At 35.9% G+C, this 19,510-nt stretch overlaps 1 protein-coding gene across 1 annotated transcript; it reads right to left on the minus strand.

The window, feature by feature from the left end:
* Window positions 1–44: 44 nt before the first annotated feature.
* Window positions 45–19,081, minus strand: LKRSDH (lysine ketoglutarate reductase/saccharopine dehydrogenase). Its single transcript, XM_073083073.1, has 20 exons — window positions 18,891–19,081; window positions 15,866–16,012; window positions 15,266–15,442; window positions 14,729–14,881; window positions 14,083–14,229; window positions 13,669–13,747; window positions 13,167–13,294; window positions 11,339–11,490; window positions 10,689–10,811; window positions 10,200–10,371; window positions 9,855–9,925; window positions 9,436–9,560; window positions 4,249–4,483; window positions 3,398–3,534; window positions 3,205–3,317; window positions 2,857–3,025; window positions 2,624–2,718; window positions 1,507–1,708; window positions 798–974; window positions 45–338 (listed from the first exon to the last, which is right to left on the minus strand). Exons 1-20 carry the CDS (start codon window positions 18,963–18,965, stop codon window positions 220–222), a joined length of 2,796 nt encoding a protein of 931 aa, XP_072939174.1. The 5' UTR covers window positions 18,966–19,081; the 3' UTR covers window positions 45–219.
* Window positions 19,082–19,510: the final 429 nt, after the last annotated feature.

A 19,510-nucleotide genomic window follows, 5' to 3' on the forward strand; every position in this document is an offset into this window, starting at 1 on the left:
TTTGTTAATTTTGACTACTTTGAATTGAAACACGATTGTAATAATCAATATTATTTATTTCAATAACTTACTCTTCAAAACTTATTTATATTTACAAATTAATATTTAATTACAATAAGTCTAGCTTCATATAGAGTAAGTGAGGAGTCTTAAAATAATATAGGAATAAGCATAATAATAGAGGTGTTTTAAGTAACTATTCCAAACTGAAGTATATAATTAGTTAAGTGGTCTGCAGACTTCTTTAGCGTCAATCCCATCAGATCGGAGTCTTGATAGCAAACTCTTGTACACCACAGGAGCGAAGGGAAGCACTACACCTCGTTGTTGAATTTCACCTGTAAAAATAATATTATTAATGTTGAAACTATTTATTGCTTCTTCACTTTCCCCCTGTGTATATAAAACTCAAATGGCTTTTTGATTAAAGTACCTAACTGTCTATCCTTCAAAATAATGCAAATAAGGCATACATCCAATGTGAAATCAAGAGTTTTATTGTCTAATTGGAAATAGCTGAATCTGCTATATTTAAACTAGAAGAAAAATGGAAGGGAAAGGGAGCTAAGTCATAAAAGCCGCCGTCAAAAAACAGATGAGCATTTAGCATAACCTAATCACCTACTTACTATAGCAACATACTACTAAGTAGTATGTATAACTTTAGTAAAATTGCTGATCATAGACTTCTTACGAGACTCGATACTCAATATTGGAAATTGGAAAAACGATACATAGAAATAAATATTACACCTTTTTACCATTAACTTTTCCACTTTTATGCTTTTTCAACTTACCATCCAAAACCATCTTGGCAGCGATGGCAGTAGGTAGCCCCACAGTTCTGGCCATGGCGGTGTGGCTGGCCGGGTCTCCTCTCACGGCCATGGTGACCTCACGCATCTCCTTCTTACCATCACTCCACGTCACTCCAATCTCGTGGCGGAGGACCACGAAGTCGGTTTCGTCTTTTCCTGAAAGATTATTTTCATTATCACCGTTATAAAAATTCATATAGATAGATGCTAGAGTTATTTGTACTTCGAGATCCAGATTATTTATTAAAATAAAATAAAAAAAGCTAGCATGCATTGCATACCAGTAACGTGACTGCTGCTCTCGGATATCTTTAATCAATTAATATTTGATATGCATATAGATTTGAAGGCACAGACCTGTATTTGTTTTGGTTGAACCCTGAGGGATTGGTTCAGTTCCTGGTGTAAGTCTTTACCACACCTACCAAACCAGACTAAGCCAATAGCTTAATCAAGTTACCCTTTTATAAAGAAGTCAATAGAGTCCAAACTTCTTCTTTCTCTCTTTAGGTATGTACATTGGTGGGACAATTGATTGTCGTAATTAAGAGGGTTTTGGCTGGCAGATAGGAAAATTTCATGGATTCTTGAAAGCGAAATCTCAGGTACCTATATATCTACATCACTTTAAAACTGTAAAACACTTGAAACATTTGATCATTCCCAAAGTGTTTAGAAGACTACCCACCGAGCTCGAGCCGGCTGCTGAGGTAGTGGCTGATGGTGTCGAGCGGGGAGCCGCGCTTGTCGACGTCGACGTCGTCGAGCAGGCCGAGCGACTCCAGCGCCGCCGCGCCCGCGCCGCCCACGCGCTCCGCGAGCCGCGTGCGCAGGTTCTCGTAGAAGATCGACGAGTCCACCAGACCGAGCAGGTCGCACGCGAACTGACGCTGCGAGCCAAGGTGGATATTTGTATTAATTTTCATATAAATTTAATGAATTGAAGGAGGTCGATGGCGTACTGACGCTGCGAGCCAACAGTTTCCAACAGGTTTTATTCTATTTAATGTAGATTTAATCAATTGAAGGAGGTCGTAGGCAAACGGACACTGCGAGCCAACAGTTTTCAACAGATTTTATTCTATATAATGTAGATCTAATTAATTGGAGGAGGTCGCAGGCGAACTGTCGCTGCGAGACAACAGGGTTGAAAGGTAACCAACAGGTTTTATTCTATTTAATGTTGTTCTAATCAATTGGAGGAGGTCGCAGGCGAACTGTCGCTACGAGACGACAGGTACTTGTATTGTATTTAATGCTGGTCTAATTAATTGAAGGAGGACGCTGGCGCTGAGAAGCAAGATGAGTATTTGTCTTATTTTTCATACTGATCTAATAATTGCGCAGGTTCTCGTAGAAGATCGGTGAGTCCACCAGACCGAGCAGGTCGCAGACGAATCAGGCGAATTGTCGCTGTAGCGAAGGTGAATATTTGAATTGTATTTAATATAGAGCTAACCAATTGAAGGAGGACGTATGTGAGCTGGCGCTGAGAGCCAAGATGGGTAAAGTGATGGGTAAAATGAAAGTGAGGACGCTTCAATCACAAATATCCTAAATTCTAATAGATGCTTACAAAGCTGTTTACGAATAATTTGAAACATCCTAACTTACAATTAATCACACATAATTAGCAGACATAATTATGCTAAACATGTAAATAGTGGCTACTAAAATAATGTTTCCTTGAACTAATTCAAATCCTAATTCGATAAACTACATAAAGTTTCCTCTGTTACACCTTGTAAAGAACATAAGACGATATCCTATACAGACGATGTGGATCTGACAACAAAAATACATACCCAAGTGATCTTTGGACCATCAGGATGTAGAGCTGGATGCGGGTTGGGGTCTATTAACCCGTACAATTGCATTGATTTCATTGTTTCCGCAAAACCTGTAAATTATATAAAATGTACAGCGCCACCTCTTATCAACTTTGCGAAGCAATGACTTATACTGATGGAATAACGTTAAGTATGTTAAATTACCTTATAATCTTAAAAAATAGGTGTCAAAACACCTATTTTATTACCTTTATAGCGAATGGTTCCTCTAAACATGGTGTGTGCATCTTCAATGCCATAAAATTTAGAGTAAATAGTACTGTCTCTGTTTGGGAAACCTTCGAATGCAAAGCCGGGAAGAAAGTCCAATTCTTGGGCGACAGACATCAGTTCGCCGCCGCTTAGCACTTCCACTATCTAAATAAATTAAAAACAAAAATAAAAAAGAGAAATTAATAATAGATACAGAAAAAAATCTAACTTACTCACGATATGACATAATTACTGGCCTACTTAACACATAAACAGTTTCTTGTTTTAAAGCCACTTCATTAACTAAATCTAAAATTAATCTGTAATATTATAAAACATATTACCTGTCCTTTGCTGAGATATTTGGCTCCAGAAATAGTATTGAGTAACACACCACGTGGACTCCATGAGAATTTATATCTTAGGGCATTGTCACTGAATTCAGGTGCAGGTAAACCTAAAACATTAGTAACAATAAATTAGCTTAAATAAAATTGTCTAATATCTATATTCTAGTCTTTGAAATCAATGGATTACCTCCACAGTATGAAACAAACGAGTCGATTCTTCCTCCATGGCTTTGGATGTCGTGAATGCACTCCAGCGCCAGAAGATGGTCTATGCCGGGATCAAGGCCGACCTCATTCAGAATCGTTATTCCAGCATCCTTAGCACTATCAACAAACAAAAACATAATAATTTGTATTACTCAATTCATCACGTAGATATTGGAAATATATTTTAATTATCTAAGTATGCTACATATTTATTTTCCGTTTACCGTTTCTTAATATTGACAATTTAACTATAATCATTGATAGTTGGTGTAAGCTACGCTAGCGAGTTGCTGTCCTGTCTTAGGCATTAGACTGTTATTTTTTAATCCTTTTATCCGTTCCCAGAGCGAATTTGTTCGTTCGCGCGTTTTTGTAGTTGGCTGGCTAGCAGCGAGACACACGTGTGCCTTCTACTGAGCTTTCTAGAAGGCTCAATTATACACCTAATATTATTATGCCTAGGTCTACGAGGGCTATTCACGCATCATGCAATTTCTACATCTCAGTGCACACAAAGAGGACCCAGGTTTATACCTAATAGGTTTTGTCTCTTGAAGGATACTCACGCATCGTGCAGCTCCTGCACCTCGTACTGTTATTTAGTACGTGTCAAACTTCTAGTCCGCCCTGAAGTTGTTACGTGCAGGTTTAGTAAGCATATATTCCGTAACGCAAGGACTTACTGACGCAATTATGTACCCGTGGGCGAAAGCGGGTAGCGGACGGGTACCGCTAATATCTACAATTTTCTATTGCGGCGCGACGCGTTTCTATATTCGGAGCGGACTAGCAGTTTAGCAGCAACTCTACCTGCTATCGAGGTTTACTCACGCGTCATGCAGCTCCTGCACCTCGGGGCGCACGTAGGACGCGGTGACCATGTGCGCGCCGGCGGCGAGGCAGGCGCGCGCGGCGGCGCCGTGCAGCTCGTACGGCAGCAGCGACACCACCAGCCGCGCGCGCGCCGCCAGCGCCCGCAGCGCGCGCTCGTCGCCCGCCTCCACGTACTCCGAGCGGACGCCGTAACGCTCCGCTAGTGCATCAGCCTCCTCTTTCACTTGGGACGCTGCAAGTAGAAAAGTTACTTAGGTAAGTAGAAGTACAAGTTGTCCTGGGACTAGAGGAGGGCTACGGTATCATCTGCCTGTCGTAAGGCGAGGTCAATAAGTAAAAGTGCAAGTTGTCCCTGTAGTCCCGAGACTGGAGTAGGGCTACGGTTTCCCCTGCCTGTCGTAACACAACTTAGTGGGTTATCGGAGTTGTGGGTGGCAATAGTTGGAAATCAAAACGTCCATTAAGCAACCCCGGAAAGGATGGCGATATGTGTGCTCCTGCCGCATAACGTCGTAAACATCAGTTATGCAGCAGGAGCGTAAATTGCTCCTTCTGTCGCGTTTGGAGAACTCTGGTTGTGTTCCATCGAAGATCCCGGAGTTCTCCATCCAAACGCTGACCACGGCCAAGCATTTGTACAGCAAATAAATTTAGGTAGAACCTATAATTTATAGAGAATGTAGATTGTCACCCTTTTTTCGAAAAAAATGCCCACTATCCCAAAAATAACGTTCTTTTCTGAGTTACTTATAGTATTTCGCTTGACGAATATTGTGGTTTTTTTTTTGTATATAAATAATAATAATAATAATAATAAGCCCCTCACAAACCTAACTCCACGTCCGGTCCGAACACCAGTGACCACGTGAGGGGCGGACTTAGGCAGCTTTCAGCTAATTACTTACCTAAGGCTAACGGAGCAATAGTAAAACAGTAGAATGCGATTCGTCTAAGAAGCGGTAATAAACTACCCCAGGCGGGTACCGGAGCGAATCGCGATGGAGAATCCCGCCCCGAGCCCTCGAGCTCGGGCAGTCCCACGTATTCTGGGGGGGACACCGTGTCGCAAACTTCTGCCCAGTATAGCACTGTTGCAGATCATAATCACGACTCAGTGTCAGTGATTGAAACAGTTAATAGCAGATCATCATCAACCCCACCTTTGTCAGCAAATGTTGTACAGGAGGCGCAAGCCAATAATCCTGTACCCATTGCTGATTCCAAATGTGTGCGAAAAAAGTGGACAACTGAGATGAACCAATTTATTTGGCGCACTTACCTAATAGCAACCAATATGGAGACAGATACTCGGCACTATTTAGACAAACTACACAGTGAATTTAATCGTAAATTCCCAGACATGATTTCTTCCAAGCAACGATTAGGAGATCAAAGAAGAATTATTTTAAGAAACAAACTATTGGACCATGAAACCTTAGAGAGAATAAAATCAGAAGTTAACACATATATACAAACCCACTCTAATTTGCAAACACAATCAAACAACTATAGCCAAAACACACAACGCAGAAGAATGAAGTGGTCTCATGAGATGAATGAGACTCTAATAAGATGTTATTATGAAATAACGGAATGCGAAACGAATAAAACTGCTTATAGATCACAACTTAGAAACAAATTTCTCGATATATACCCACAATTTTCCGATCTCTCCGAACAGCATATTTCAGACCAAACACGATCTATTATACATAATAAGTATATACCAGAAAACAGACTTCAGGATATAGTAAGAGAAATTCAAAATTCAAGATCACACCTAAACCTACAACTAAGTAATGGTAATGAAAGCACAGCAGACAATAATGACGATTTAAGTAACACGTCTAATAACGAAAATAGTATAGTCACTCATACAAATAGACAAAACGTTACGTCATGTAATATCCAAAATTCAAATAGTTCTCGTAACTTAATTTCATCTAGACCACATTTAAACTACACAAATATAGAAAAAATATTTCAAGAAACATTAGATCGATTCAAATATTCTAGCCCAGTTAATCGACCACACATACCTAAACAAAAGACTTGTAAAAGATTAGCTTCCATAGTTAATTATATAAATACTAGCTTACTCCCTAAATATATATCGATTGATCATGACTTCATGTTATTTCAAACAATAATTTATGCTGCAGCTTACACAGCTGCCGTATGTAATGGGGCTAAAATTAAAGAAACGGCAAATACATTACACCAAAACAGGCAAAATATACCGCCGTGGCAAAAAAGAATTGAAAATAAAATACAGTTGCTGAGAAAAGAGATAGGAAGAATGACCCAGCATATACGAGGAAATAGAAGTAGAAAGCTAGATAAACATGTAGAGGATATCAAAAATAAATATATAATTCATTCCAATCACGAAGGGCCAAATGTTACACCTGATTTGATTTTAGATACAATGAAACAAAAACTTAACGCTTTTACGAGTAGACTTAAACGATATTTAATTTGCAATTTAAGAAAAACACAAAACATTCAATTCATTAACAATGAAAAAGTATTTTACAGGCAGCTTAATTTAAACACGCAAAATTCCCAAGTTATGCCACCAAACACTAATAACAGTAATAGAAATATCAATGTATCACCAACCGAAGAAGAAATGTATCAGTTTTGGTCCAAAATCTGGGCCGACTCTGTTCAGCATAACGCGTCTGCTAAATGATGAACACGTACCAGAAGACACATTTTTAAAAGTTGTTAAAAAGTCTCATAACTGGAAAAGTCCTGGAACTGATAACCTTCATAACTATTGGTATAAACAATTTACATCAATTCACACTATATTACACAAACATATTAACAACTTTATAAATAACCCAGAATTAATACCAGAATATATCATGCAGGGAGTCACTTATTTGATCCCCAAAGATAAAGATTCCGCTGACCCCTCAAAATACAGACCGATTACTTGCTTGCAGACTATATACAAAATACTTACAGGATGCATATCAGACATTGTTTACCAACACGTCTCACAAAACAACATACTAGCAGAGCAACAAAAAGGGTGTAGGAAAGGTAGCCAAGGCTGCAAGGAACAGCTAATAATAGACTCAGTAGTCATGAACACTGCTTATACACTGAAGAAGGATATAAGCATAATGTACATAGATTACCAAAAAGCATTTGACTCTGTACCTCACTCCTGGTTAATATATATACTAGATCACTATAAAATACACCCAACAATAATATCGTTTCTAGAAAAAGCCATGAATCACTGGTCTACAAAACTAAAAACACAAAACAGTCATATTACATCGCACACTCCTTCTATCCCTATTCGGCGAGGCATTTTCCAGGGTGATGCCTTTAGCCCATTATGGTTTTGCTTAGCTATTAATCCTCTTTCTCATATGTTAAATCAAGCAAAGGCCGGATTCCGCATTAAAATCAATAACATCCAGACAACACTTACACATTTAATGTACATGGACGATATCAAATTATACAGCAATAAAACCAAAACACTACATGTTTTAGCAGATGCCACCCAGACATTTTCAGCAGATATACAAATGAATTTTGGTGTAGATAAATGCAAAACACTAACAGTCACAAACGGCACATTAGTACATAATGATTACATCTTAGACTCGGGGCAAATTATTGATTCACTTGATCATAACACATCTTACAAATATTTAGGGATTCTACAAAATCAAAGAATTAATCACAAACTTATAAAAAAAGATATAATAAAGAAATTTCAACACAGACTTAACATCGTCCTTCGCTCTCAACTTAATTCACGCAACTTGATTGAAGCACTTAACACATACGCCATTCCATTATTAACTTATTCATTTGGAACTATTAAGTGGTCACAGACGGAACTTAAGAATATTCAACGTAACATAAACACATCCCTAACAACTCATAGAAAACATCACCCTAGATCATGCGTACAAAGACTAACACTTCCCAGAGCTGAAGGTGGCAGAGGAATAATAGACGTGGTCAATTTACATAATAAGCAAATAACAACTTTACGCAAATTCTTCTTTGACCATACTCTAAGATCCAATCTGCACAAAGTGATCACTGCAGCAGATACCGGACTAACACCACTAAACCTTGTGACAAAACACCGCAACATAATGAACGATTAGTTAATATACCAGACAAAGTTGCTGCATGGGAAAACAAGGCTATGCATGGGAGACACTTTAAAGATTTGCAACAGCCACACGTTGATAAGGCGGCGTCAAACGAATGGTTGCGACGTGGAGAGCTCTTCCCCGAAACAGAGGCCTTCATGATGGCAATTCAGGATCAAACCATAAACACTCGTAATTATCAAAAACATATAATCAAAAACCCTAACTTGTTAAATGATTTATGCCGGCGATGTCACAGTAGTTCAGAAACAATACAACACATCACAGGCGCTTGTAAATCCATTGTTCAGTCAGACTATAAACATAGGCATAATCAAGTAGCAGCAATAATCCATCAAAACCTAGCACACAGACATAATTTTATACCACACAAAATCGCATATTACAAATACATACCTAACACTATATTAGAAAATAATAATCATAAAATTTATTGGGACAGAACAATCATCACCGACAAAACAGTACATTTCAATAGACCGGATATAACATTATTGGACAAAATGAACAAGACCGTTTTCATAATAGACATTGCAGTATGTAACACCCACAACTTACTTAGCACATACACAGAAAAAATGGCCAAATACACTGAATTAGCAATAGAAATAAAAAGACAATGGCAAGTTAGCACAGTTAAGACAATCCCAATTATAATTTCGACAACAGGTGTAATTCCCAAAACTCTAGATGCCAGTCTCAACATATTACAGATGCCTCCATCCACACAGTCACTTCTCCAAGAAGCTGCGATCCTCAATACTTGTCGTATTACCCGTAAATTTCTAGATTTGTAACTTAAAAGTCTCCTCCGTCTACGCTTGGCTAAGGCCCGCGCAGCCGGATTAACTTTACCCCTTACAAGGGAGAATCAAAACAACATACTAAATAATAATAATAATATACTTTATTCACCACAATTGCAGTACACAGTACAATTTTTAAAACTAAATATACTAAAATAAAAATTAAAAAAATAAATTTAAGAAAAAAAAGAGAAAAAAATAATATAAATGTTTTTATTTACCAATAGTAACGGCAATGTTCTTGTCCTTGGCTAGGTACTCCACGACGGGGCCGGAGACGGAGCCGCTGCCCAGGATCACCACGGGGCTCTGTTGGTCATTGCCTTCCACCTTGTGACGTGAGCGACTGAAATATATTTTTTATTTGCGGTCAGTATGCTTAATGTTTCTCTATCGAAAGAAATTCAATTGTGGCTGAATAATGGAATTAGAATTAGATTAAGAATTAGAACATTCTCTTTTGTCTTGGAATTACTTCGCATATATTGTGTTATTTTCCATGCAAAAATTAAAAAAAATATATCATACAAAATAAAGAAAACTCTATAAGTAACTACTATTAAACGATGCATTTTTGGTATAAGTAAAGACGATCGGTAAAATAATTAAGTTATTAAAATTGAAGAAGAAAGCTACTCACGTGTTGGCCATTCTCAGCTCATTGATGTACTCAAAAGGCGGCGTCAGTTTACCATTACTCGTGATAATGGCCTGTGCAAAACAAATTATATCATACAAGCTGATAAGACATAGTTAATAATAAATAAAATCACTTATGATATGTGTAACAACATCAAAGGGAAGCACAATAAGTTTTTGCAAATTACTGAACGTAAATATAAAACGATATATTGTGAGGCAAAATGCGTAACATTGAAGGTCGTTAAATATCTGAAAAAGTTATTATGTGCATTGCAATAAATTTATCTGTTTAATCATAGTAATTATTTTATACGAAATTATAAGAGAATGGAAATCAATTTACCCCTTGAACAACAGATGAAAAATTGTGTTCTTCTAAAGGTTTAGTAGCGTCAGATTTCATAATGTCTTCTGCGTATGGAAACAGAAGGTCTCCAAAGAAGTCCGTCGACTCGCGAGGTAGCTGTGTCGGCATATTATCTATAGAACAGACTAGTACTCCTGGCCCTTTGAAGCTGCAACACAGAAAAGTAGCTATAAAATTATTCATTGTCAACTTGGATTTATGGCATAGTCAACGTCATAAATGTATTATTTATTTATATATTTCAAGGTTATCAAGAGTAAGTATACGAGTAAGTGATTTACCCGAATGTCAAAAAAAATGCATAACCCGCAGAAAGAACTCTGTACTTTGAAGCCCTAATATTTTTTGTTGCATTTTTTCTTTCAAATACCTTGAGGTGAACAATCAAATCGTAGAATTTAGTATCCGATAATAATCCATACGAATATGGTTCATATCATCACTCGATACCAAATCGGTCCGTACCTCTTAGTATCCTTATTCCTGTCAGCATCGTAGAGACAGAAGGGAGTGTCAATGGTCGTGCATTCATTCATGAACTCGATAGAGCCACCAGGATCTGCCGATATGTCGCAGATGGCCAGCATTCTAAAAAAATAAACAATTCTTCGTGAGAATAAGCATCATCTCAAAGTCGGCTGCAATTCTTCAACTTGTGTATATCTTAACTTATCTGCAAAGGTATTTAGGGTGCAATTAGTAGATAATTGGGTGACCAGCGCCTCGTAGTTACTAAATGTACGCATTTCTAGAACAGGTAATTATATTGGATCACGATCTCGATTCTTGATCATGAATTGTAATAATTAAATCTTCTTGGAGGCTTTATAGGCAGATTACAAATATCTGACACGGATTGGCTACTAATCAGTGACTTCTTTCTTCAATACGGATAAAAGCAGCAAAGTGAACTATGCTCCAGATATTCTCCAGTTGTATGGAGACATCTGTGTCCAGCAGTAAAACAAACAAACAAAGATTTGCATTGAAGCATTTGATCGAATGGATTGGAAAGAAACATTTGGACTTATAAGAAATACTTGCACCAAATTTGGGAAAAAATAGTACCTACGAGTACATTGCTATTGTATTTGTGGTGGAATTAACAATCCTACCTATGTGGTAAAGCTGGCGCTCCGATACTCTTCGGCAGCCATGGTGTGTGTGAGGGCAGCAAAAGGTGCTTAGCGTCAGGAATGGTCAGCAACTTGGGACTGTCTACGGCCCAGTAGATGCAGTTGACGAGGACCGACGTGTAAGGAGCGATCTGTTCATAAAAAATATGATCATATAAATAAAATAACCACATAAACTGTTAATCTATTTAGTAGATTCTGGTCATCTACTAAAAAAAACATCGTGTATAGTGTGTAAAATAGACGCAGTGTATTGGGCAGGGCCGGATTTAGAGGTCTAGAGGGCTTGGGACAACAAAGGAGTGGAGGCCCCCTGGCCCCAAATTATTTTCCGAATAAAATGAACAATATTTTCAGTTGAGTTTTTAATAAATATTTTATCGTGAAACGCAGGTAGATTCTTCTAGTATTCATGTTTGTACAAAGTACTGTAGATAAAGGTAAAACAGCGAAATAAAATATCAAAAGAAAAGATTTTTTTTTACTAGTGTTTACTAGTCGGAATTTTAAAAAATCCGTATCTCTATTGTGTGGGCCCCTCTTTTGTGGAGGCCCCGGGGCTGCCACCCCGGTTGCCCTCCCTTAAATCCGGCCCTGGTATTGGGGCAAAGCACTACTCTGGTGTACGGGTGCACATAGGTACCATTATGTTATTTATTAGGTATTAATGAACACAGAATACCTATTTTTAGAATAGTGGAAAGGGCATCTAAATATTGTTTGCGTTTCTTATCTTCAACTTGCCATGAACTTCAACAGCTCGGAAATTGTTTACTAAACAATTAGAAAACATATGCTCTAAATTAGTTATTTAAATTTAAACTTTTCAGTTATTCTCCATTCAACTTTAAAAAATCCGCCTTTTCAAAAAAAATATTAATTTTAAAACAGTCAAACATTCAAAACGGAACACAGCAGCGTCTAACACTGCTGTTATTGGGTTGGAATAGGTATGGCGGTGATGCCGCCGGAGTCGAACCACAAAGGGTTCTACCAACTTCACCACAAAGGGTTGTACCACCTTCAGCTATCCCTTCTTAGTAATAATTTAACATTATACTGTTACTATAAACTATATAAACTTACATTTCAAGTAAGATCGACATAATTTTAATACATTTCGACCTCTACATTGACAAGGCATTTAAAATGCCCAAAAGATGGGCAGTAGTGTACACTTAATATCGTATAGCTTCTGTATGAAAAATATTATATTATTATATAGTTACTAACTTGCCTTTCAATGACCTACTTCCATGACCGATAAATTAGCAAGCACGAGTATTTACATTCTTAGGAATCAGTACCTCGATATTGAATTGGATTAGATAACAACAATATTATCGCGAAAACAAAATTTTATACAAATGCGACTATCTTTATTGGCCCTGATTAAGCACGGCGAATTATTTTTATTTTATACTTAGTCATAGATAAATTTAAAATCTTTTTTACGAGTAGAAAATTGGCCTTCTTTTTATTCCACCAATCAGGCGTGATTGAGTATGCGTTGAAATATCTTGATTCCTGATAGTTTTGGAATGCTCATAAAGTCAATTGTGACGTGACCACCACACCCATTTACTTTAATAGCGACTGTTGAGTAGGAGTCTCAGAATTGTCTATTCCATTACCTCCGATGTAATCAATATGGTAGGCTATGCTATGACATAAATTGAAAACCTTCAGATCCATAAATAAGGTCCTTATACAGTGGAACCATAATGCGTTTGCGATAATGACGATTGACAGCATTCAGATTTTCAAGGGGGAATAGGCACACTAGAGCTTTAATATGTAAACTCACCTTTTGGGCAAACGTAGATATGTACCGTTCAGGGTGTTCTTCATATTCCTCGTGATCGTACCCTCCGCCGTTCTTCCTCACCAGATGATGTCTCCGACGAACTTCGCAACCGTAAATTTTGTTGGGACCTGACAATCGAAAAATTAATTAATATATTTTTTCTCTTATAAGATTCAATAAAGTATTCCTTCAATAGATTTCATGAAATTTATTTATTATCCTCTTTCAAAACATAAAATATAAATTGATGGATTAAGATTTAACTTAACTCTTATTTTTTTAAATTTAATTATGTATTTATTTCAAGTAACAAAGACTTATTTTTGAATTACAATTAAAATTTTAAGTTACATTACAATTTTATATGTAGAAAATTGCAATGAGAAATAAATCTACAGTCTACTATTACTTATCATCTTCACCTTATAAGTACTTATATTACAGATTACAGATATTTTTTATGGATTTTTATTGGAAGCTTCAATTATTTTAAAGAACTTACTGCCGTGTTCTGCAACTTTTCGTAACATTTCCGGGGGAACATATTCGTGAGGTAATTCTTGGAAAATTTCTTGACTTCCCTAAAAAAATTTATGTCATTAATATTTATCAATATATCTTATCAACTATTAATAATACGGATTAGCGCCGACTTCCACATTTAGATATACAATATAAAAAGATATACAATTAACATTATTTTACATAATTATGTAATTGTAGCAGGTAGTAAATATTAAAATCCAAGTTTAGTTTAATAACACATGTAGCGATACATTTATTACATAATATAATAAACCTTGCTTAATTATCCGTAATGTTGTCATAAAATGGTGCTTCATACAAATATTGTATACACGCGGAAAAATAGCGATTACCTTATTATCAATTTATTGACGAATATATTATATGTTACCTGAGAAACATTTCCCGACCCAGTAAAAACGAAAGTCAGAGGCCCGAGAGACTTCGGCATCATGCCGAGCGATATCTCATAGCCGGCGTCACGGATCGCCTGCCGAGCCATGCTGGAGCTGCGGTAGTTATGCGCTGGTCCCACGTGCTGGAAGAATTGAAGAATACTGTATGCATGGACATAGCTAAAGCTTTGTTACAGAAAGGAATCAAAAGTGAGGTTGACGAAAAAAATAGAAAGTCGTTTAGTCCATGAGAATTTTTACCATATTTTGAACCTGAGGTTTTCGGAACAAATAATACGCAGTATCTAAAATTTTAGGCAAAAAACAAAGAAGGTCCTCCTGTTCAAAGAATTCATCTTTTCTCGCACATAGTAAGGGGACCCAAGCCCTCCTAATATGGCGTAAATTAGCTATTTACTTATAGAATTTAACTGATTGTGTTTTACTAAAAGCTGAACCACAACAAAGTTTTTTTTGAATTGTATTAATTGCGTATCAGTTAAACACTGCGTATTAAACAGTCATCGATGCCTGAAAGGCAACTCCGAAACAATTATCAGACGTACTTCAGAAAACAGGATAATTTTTCAAAGATGAGAGAGAGACGAGCGCGTAGTGGACGTCAATGCAGTGATAGCTTACCATGAATGGAGTATGATGGCCCAGTGCAAGCAAACGCAAGCCCAATCCATGCAGGATGTTGATCATGCCGGCCACTCCCGCGTACTTGCCAAACGCCACCACGCGGTTTCCGGAGTCGTCCATCAACTTTTCGTAGTCGATGAGTCGAATGTTCTACAAGCATATGGAAAGAAGTATTTATTTCAATAAAATTAATAATAAATACAGAGAAGAAGTATTTTGATAACAGTCTAAACCATTTATGCTAGTTCCCTTTAATAAGAAGAATTCCCCTACGAAATTAGACTATTCACGACTGAATAATGTACCTAAAAAATCATTTCGAAAAAGCGCAAACAAACAGAATTTGTCTTAATTTTTCTCTCAAACTGTTGGTAACTTCTAGCAAATATGTTGATAATTTAATGTGTGTTCTTCTATGACTAGGTATTTGAATTTGGTTAAAACTCTAATACGACTATGATATTTCATGTCAGTATGCTACAAAAGCAACAATGTCAATATGCTACAAAGAAGAGTATGAAATAGGTTTCTTACCTTTGCTAGTATAGCATCCAACATCGGCATGTTAGCATCTTGTGCCTTAATGGTATGGGAGAAAAAACAGTAAGTTTTGTTCGGGATCAGCAGATCAATGGGTGTCTGTTTCACTCCGAAAATTACGCCGGCTTCGCTTATGTCCTCCTGGACAACTGCGCCTGCGTTTATATATGACTGAAAGCATTAGAAATAGCGTTAATCTTTCTACCGTATTCTTTGTAAAAACCAACGAGACTGGGCAATTATATACTAGGTGCCTACATAACGTTCATGCGTAAATTGTTCAAAAATATTTATGCTTTACAACAATACCTACTCCGACTCGACCCAGTTAAAAAATCCACAAATCTTTATTCTTTGACCTCCCGCGTATACGACGATGCATTTACTAGAGAGGTCAAGCCAAATCTCCATTTCTAGACTACCCAGTTTCATAAGTGATAGCCTAAAACCTCCATATATGAATTATCATTTCCAAAAATATGTTTACAAATACGATTGGTACTTCCAGAGACCCCGGTCAAATAAAAAATCTCTACGTCTACATAATTAGTATTAGCAAACATTTTATACATAATTATAATTTGTAATGATTACCTGCATAGGGTATGCTCGCCTGTTTGAGGGCTGCACTATGACTTTCACCCCTTGCCGCACGAGGCGGTTCACGTTTGAGGGTGCGAAGGGCGCGCGTCTCTCCCATACTGACTGGTCCTCTCTGCGTATCGCTATCACTCGTCGAGACTAAAATTATACATACATTTTGAACTCAATACTTTTTTTGTGTACAATATTTCTTTTTTGTGTGTGATTTATTTTACTCAAATATTTTTGTCAATAAAAGTTAGACTGGTAGAGTCACGCACGTAATTATAATTTCACATTCGTTACAATAATTACAACTACTTTTTATGTGATACAAATAGCAGACGTGTAATCAATCCCAGATAAAATTTGAATACTAACCTAGGTCGATCACAGGTTTACTGTTTTAAAGAATCACCCTATTAAATGTACAGTTGATTGACAAAAACATGGATTGCATTAACTTAAACCGGTCACAAATTTTGAAATCAAAGACGTACCTAATGTTCTATGAATATCATTCCCTTTCGATATTACCTTTAAATTTAATTTAATTATTAATTTCATTCACTAATTAAACATGGATATCCCTTGAGTTGTTTGTTAATTATTAAATAGATAAAATTAAAATAAACAATATCTGGGAAAATTTTGTTAAGTACAGACCTAATGAAATGTTATTGTTATAGTACTCATTGTTATAAGTAATATTATAATATTAGTATAAATTATGCTTATCGTATTTAAATGCGTAATTTAGCTCTTATTGCGATACAATTTGTGATAGTAAACGCGTGTTACAAAGAGGATAATGAATGCCGTTTTCAAAATTATCTTTCACCAAAATTCTATTTAAATTCTAGTGGTTATAAAACAGTTAAAAATTAATCATTCTTATTAAAAGATTTAATTATTCGATTTTTATTTGCATACATAAAAAATTAGAGATCGATTTAATTTGTGTTGTTTTTGAATTACATAGGATAGAATTATTCTTTATCTAAGAGTCAAAGGTATGCTTGCATAAATAAAAAATAAACACTTTGCACATAGAAATTGGTTCAGAAACACTTGAGCCATGTATGATATTATGCTATTTAGGATTTCAGGGAAAGTTGCAGAATACTTCGCAAATGTCATAAAATAGGACCACTTGTGGACCTAATCACTTAAGTCGTTTATCGTCTCAATCGTGGAGATATCGCGTAATTGAGTAATCGCGTAACATAAACACTAAAAAATATTAAGTTGAATTAAAAACTTCCTGCTATTTTGAAGTGCCTATTTTATACAAAATATGGCCTGATTATTATTTTTCTTTATAAGTTCTTTTTCATAATACAGAAGAAGTAAACGATCACGTAGTCGACTTGATGGTAAGTGACCACTGCCGACGTCAGTAACGAGCCCCAGATAGGAATATGATTGGAGTCCAACATGAGGTCCGTCACATTTGTTACTACCCCTGAGGACTAAGTTTGAACCCCTCGAGACTTTGCGTCTATCCCTATTCTATGTATTTTAAATATATACTAGGTAGCTACGACTCTATTAAAAACATTTATAAATGTACGTATCACTAATATTCTCAAAGAAATTCTATTATGCGACCCTGAATTATTTGTGCAAAAATATTTTTACACTTGTACGATCACAGTTCGCAATTGTCATAGTTATTTCAAGTGTTTCATGTTTGTTCATAAAGTAAACAGTAATATGTAACAGGTGTGCTGAATAAACCGCGGAAAAGTAACAAATAGTGATAAAGACCGACGGTTGTTTCCATTGTAACATTATATTATATTATCGTATAGTCAAGATAAGTTATAATTTCTATAGGTCGCCGATAGCCCTGCCCAAATGAATGCATTGGAGGTCAAAGCGTTCTACCCTTTATATACTATCTATTGAATGGTGTTGATAAACAAACTTGGTTCAAACTATCTTTAACCCACGTGGTGATGCGAGTAGAGCAAACGGGCGTTTACGGTAAAAAAAATATTTTCAAGAACATAAATTGAGAATATTTTTTACAATAATAATGCATTATTAAAATTACATATAAATAATTAAAATTGAAGTTAAGTTAAGCCTACGATTAAAAAAACACATTCAGTCTGACGTCAGTCCGCCAGTTTTTCCTTAAAGTTATACGAGTACATTAATATTTTAAAAGTCGTCACTAATTTATCTTTTCATGAGGTACCTAAAATAAAAAAGGAATACAATATACGATGCAGACAAGCAAAGCAGACAACAATATTATCACTTTAAACTCGATTTTGGCGTACTTTGAAGGGTTAATTAAATTCAAAAAATTCAGTTAATTCAAAAAAATAACAATTATCAAGAACCGATGACGACAAAATGATTTTAATATTTTTTTCTTATTTTCTCATTATATTTTCAAGGCGGTGTTCGAGCGCCATAGAGAAAGTTCATGGCAAGTTACTAGATTGCAACAATCATTACATTTTAGTTTGTTTTACTATAAAAGTGCGGTATTTAATTTTATAAATAAATTATAGTTTAAAAAACTAAATACTTTACTTTTTAATGTATTAGTACCATTATCAGCATTATTGACTTATATATATACAGAATCTACCGTATGCTTAAGAAAAGCTTGAGAAAAGTTTCAAAAAACCTAACTGACACCTGATAATATGTGAACACTAACAATCAAAGATGTAATGTAAATCCTTTATCTTACCGCTGCTGGGTTCAGGGCTTCTGTCAAACAAGGGTTGAACCCATAATCGTCCACTTTTGAGAACGGGTTGGTAAATATTCTTTTGAGAAAATTATGAAGAACACTCAAGAATGTAGGTTTTCTCGGGATATTTTCCTTTATCGTTAAGAGAGGTGATAATTATTTAGAAAAAAAGAATTGAAGACTTTATTTAATTTTTAGTGCTAACGTGACAAACCGAATTATATATCACTCAATGCTCTTGAAATTTATTAACCTTTTTTTTATAATCCACTTAATAGTTTTGAAATAATTGGTGAATTATGAATTAAAATGAAAACATACCTTAGATGATGAATAGAAATTAATATGCCTCAGGACGTGGCATCTCGAGCGAAATATCGCCGATTTGTAATACATTCTATTTACGTATTGTCAGTGATGTTATTTACATTAATTAAGACAGCGAAAACTGATAAGCGTCTGAAGCAGAACCGCTCCGTTCGTTACGAAGTTTATAAGTAAAGTAATCTATTTGTATTTTAGTGTCATCCCGAACGAGGTTCCTTCAGAAAACACAATCGGCGTGACGTTTTATCTGCGTATGATTGCGATAGGGCGTGTTTTTTCTGCCACATACACAATCTACAAGCATTATTAGATAATAATTTAATATTAATTGCGGCTCAATTTATTAAAGATTGTATGTATAAATTTACGCGCGCTACTAGGCAGCTATTTAATATTCGTTATCAGATCTAAAATTTAAGTAGATACGTGATGTAGCTTAGATATATCATTAGATTACTGGTATTTTATATTTGTGATAATTATTAAAATAATTTAAAGATGCTTTTATAAATACGATGTGCAGATGCTACGTAATGGAAACAGTGACCTAACGTGCACTCCGTTTATTTAAAAATAAACATATTTATTTTATGTAGCTACATTTCCTAAGTATC

This window comes from Epargyreus clarus, unplaced genomic scaffold (assembly GCF_041222505.1).
Source record: "Epargyreus clarus isolate Ecla_fem2 unplaced genomic scaffold, WU_Ecla_fem_2.2 ptg000018l, whole genome shotgun sequence".
In the NCBI taxonomy this organism is placed as follows: Eukaryota; Metazoa; Arthropoda; class Insecta; order Lepidoptera; family Hesperiidae; genus Epargyreus; species Epargyreus clarus.

Coding starts and splice junctions, on each gene's coding strand:
- LKRSDH (XM_073083073.1), bottom strand. CDS start 18,965: ATGTATTACAAATCGGCGATATTTCGCTCGAGATGCCACGTCCTGAGG. Junction 14,882..15,265: donor TGGATGCTATACTAGCAAAG/GTAAGAAACCTA, acceptor ATATGCTTGTAG/AACATTCGACTCATCGACTA. Junction 4,484..9,435: donor GAACATTGCCGTTACTATTG/GTAAATAAAAAC, acceptor TTCTACTTGCAG/CGTCCCAAGTGAAAGAGGAG.